The sequence below is a fragment of the Sphaeroforma arctica genome (genome assembly GCF_001186125.1).
Source record: "Sphaeroforma arctica JP610 unplaced genomic scaffold supercont1.1392, whole genome shotgun sequence".
Lineage (NCBI taxonomy): Eukaryota > Ichthyosporea > Ichthyophonida > Sphaeroforma > Sphaeroforma arctica.
In genome coordinates, this window is record NW_014039166.1 from 12,210 (window position 1) to 15,987 (window position 3,778).

The 3,778-nt window shown below is 45.2% G+C and overlaps 1 protein-coding gene across 2 annotated transcripts in view; it reads right to left on the bottom strand.

Moving 5' to 3' along the window:
- Window positions 1-3,188, bottom strand: part of SARC_10796 — a gene marked incomplete at its 5' end in the record, with an annotated part of 4,244 nt that extends 1,056 nt beyond the window's left edge. Inside the window, 5 exons of one of the 2 annotated variants that reach the window (XM_014295149.1) lie at window positions 65-191; window positions 750-879; window positions 1,870-2,050; window positions 2,598-2,662; window positions 3,087-3,188. In XM_014295149.1, the coding sequence (XP_014150624.1) occupies window positions 65-191; window positions 750-879; window positions 1,870-2,050; window positions 2,598-2,662; window positions 3,087-3,188 (605 nt within the window). Of the gene's footprint in view, window positions 1-64; window positions 192-749; window positions 880-1,869; window positions 2,051-2,582; window positions 2,663-3,086 lie in introns of both variants that reach the window. The other variant, XM_014295150.1, reaches the window with a different exon arrangement.
- Window positions 3,189-3,778: the final 590 nt, after the last annotated feature.

A 3,778-nucleotide genomic window follows, 5' to 3' on the forward strand; every position in this document is an offset into this window, starting at 1 on the left:
ATATATGGATGGATATATGGATATATATACATATTTAGTTGAAACAAGATTTGCAGAGACTTACTGGTCGATATAAGCCCGGAGGACATTCGCTAGATCGTTGCTATAGCCAAGTTTCTCGTTTATGATGGAGGTCCGTTCTTTCACGTCCAGGCTCACTTCACACATCCGAAGGTACAACTTTTCTAATTCTGCGAGTGACACACGAATACACACGGTATGCAAATAGGGTGAAATTAGAACGCAACATGGTCTACATAGATGTGGGCGCTAGCATAGGTTGCGAAGTGTGTGGGAGTGCACAATGACAGCCAACTGATTTATGGGACGGGACGTTGAGACTATCTACCTAATCCTAACCAGCCTCACATGTGTCCATAGCTAATCGCCAGTCGTTTCAGAGCGGTGCATTCTGATCTCTGAAGTTACCTACTCTTGGCTATTTGGTAGGTGTCTGCTGACACTCCCAGAAGCAGTATACGCGTTTCGTTTTGCACACACAGTTGTGGCGCAGCGATACTCTGTCTGGTCATCACAGTCACATAATAGGCTTGTGTACACAGGCCTAGGCGAATACAACAGGAATATCACACAAGCATGCGCCCGTCAGCATCATTCTGAATGGAACGCGCCCGTGCAACAGTATACGATACATTGTTCCCCTCGCAACTGGGTAAACGGCCACGCAATACACAATGCCTATCATACGATGTCTCAAACATTGCGAACAAGAATATACAAGCTCTTACCAGGTCGGTCCCAGTAGAAGTCTGGGATGGATTTGAGACTCGATGACAGATTGATGTTGTAGCGGAGAAGCTGAAGCTCGCCAGTCTTCTGCATCATAAATTTCGTACCGGCATTCATACCGAGTCCTTGCTATATGAAGTGAGAGATTGTTGGAGAGTATAAATATGTTGCCCAGTCGCGAGGTCAGGCTGATATGCATAAATCATGTACATACCTCATTTCTGCTAACAAATGGTGTGTTCCGGTACGATTATAAATGAGTACAAATTGCCTGCGCGAACCCTTTCCATTTTAAGGGGTCTATCTTGATTTTAATTGTTATTAGATGGTATGTCTGCTGCGCATTGGAACGTGCTGTGACGTTTTAGGCAGATTGCCAAGGGCACAGCAGTGTGTGTACGTATCGCATCCCGCAGACGTAGAAGATTGAATATTGAGGTTGTATATATACGACAAGCTTGCCTGTATATACAGATGAACTCCGATATCGATGTAGAAGCACACAAACACAAGATTCAAATACATACAAACACGGGTACGAATACATGGATGTGACCGTTGTATTTTATAATATCGTTAAACAATATATAAGGCTAACTAACGCGAGTTTACTATACACTGATGCATGTATACCTACGGATACAGTGCATATATTTGCAGTTTTGTAGAAGACAATATGTCGCTAGTGAGCTCGTTTATTGCATCAGTATGCATTCAAATCAAAGCGTTATGACTCAGAATTTGGCGTGCGAAATTTCTTGAGAATCCTGAATTGTTTACGTAACCTGGCCAAAAATTTAAAGTAGCAGGTCTAAAACCAGCATAAATACACGCCACCTCATCCGCAAGAGCGCACACGCATATATAAGAAGATATAAATGAAGGCGAGAAGACTCGTACTCGCCAGTCAATGGATACTTGCCTTAGTCTTCACATACGAACGCCTTAGTGCCCTTTAAAAGCGCAGAAAACACACACAACACGTCCTACAAATACACAGCCCCAATAAAGGAACACCCACACAAGCTTACACGCGCTCCATTGACGCATGCACGAGCACAGGAAAAGTCACGCACAAGTATGTGCACACCGAACAAATGTGCCCCCTTCATACAGTACCTTCATCTCCATCGGAATGTTCTGCATGCTTTGGATAATCGCGTCACCGTCGTCTTCCCACACATCCAGCTTCACGCTCAAAGCCAGAGCATCGGACACTGCGAAGCGTTCTAGTTCGTGGGTCTCCGTCCCAGCGTCTACATTGAATATGACATTGGCACCCCTCACCCGTGTATGCTGACTGTTGGATCAAAGCATATGTGAAGAATTATACACTGGCAACCATGCAGCGTTGTGGATTTTTTCTGTGTGTAGGTGTAGTAGCATGTGTCATTGCGCGTATGCCTATGTTAGGATGAACACTACTTCTGAGCGAACTGCTTGACGTGCACGCGCCAGGCAGAATGACCCGGTCAAAGGCGCCTACTGAGACCATCTTCTGCATTCGGAGACAAATCTATGTATACATTTCGCCATCCGCATTCATACCCGTTAGCTGAGCGAACGGATACGTTCCAGCTATGCACAATGGCACAACTGCGCTACTGCACGATCAGACAGATTCTTTCGTGGAGAGCGAGCTAGTAAACTTTGCTTAGCTGACCGAGGCGGGTCATTTAGAGCCCACCGCAGAATCCAAAAACGGCTTCACAGAGGGCTTCACAAGGATTTAAACGAATGGACTAGGGTTTTAGGGTTTGGAGGACTAAGGGGAAATTCTAGTTGGATCACACGCACGATACGAGGTGCCATTCATGTGAGCGTAGACATACGTGTCATAGGCGTACTTGATAAAATCCTCCACCTTAGCAGGATACTCCTCAATGCTGACCTCGCCCAGGATATCAGCCACCTGGTACAAATGCCAGGATCAGAGGAGAACGTGTGAGATTGTATGCCGTATGAAGGTCATCTATATCCGGTTTCTAGGCACAGTGGTATTCTTGAACCACAGTGGCCGTGCCAGTATGCCGCTGTACGCATCCCGCGCATACGCGTGCATAGAACGAATCACATACGGCATAGCTGCAGTCCTTGGTATAATTAAGAGAAACTGCGGTACAGATATATACTATATATACTAAGGCTCCGGTTTGGACGGTACTAGAAGTGCACATGATAGACCTAATCCATACAGTATGATTGGATGTCAATGCTAAATTGAAGACTGGCAAGTACACACGGAGTCACAAACACATCGCAGTACAAGTGCTGACTTCCACCCGACTCCACACAGCACTCGATACGATCTCGAGGATATATCTACCGTAGTGTACCTTGTTCAGCTCTTTCTTTTTGATATTCCACGCCACGATACATCCGGATTTGAATATGAAAATGTGCCCTCCATCCATGCACAGATCCTCCGGACCACCAAGCTGAGTGGTGACACAAAGTTAAAACATTAGACGGCACTATCATCAGCATTACCACGCGTAGATTCTACTATTATGCGGTTCAGAGTGACCCTCTTCTTAGCAACCAAAGCAATGCACCGGGATGTATAGTACCCAGTCTTGTCTCCCACTATTGATGCATAATAAACCCAACTTGTGCGCATCAATTAGAGTCCATTCCTTGCCAGACAACTCGCTATCAAACGGTATGAATTCGGAATATCAAACGAATTATATCAAACTTAATGATGAAGCGTGTACGAAGGTGACTTAGAAGAGTCGCTTAGACCAAAATCAACAGACGTCGGTTAGCACACTATGCGCATTTACTAATTTTCAAAAGAGTTATATTGCAATTGCTTCCGTTATACGCGTTTCCATGACAGCCCATTTCTCATCGTTGCACGCAGCATGCACAAGCAAGCCAGACATACCGTGCTGGCCTGTCATTCGCTCGCTTGTGCATGCGGCGTGCAAAGCTACCAATTGCAATACGTGTAGATATATATCTTGGGATGAATATACCTGCTGCACCTAAAGGTTTGACAAAACACATTAAGTATACGTAGTGG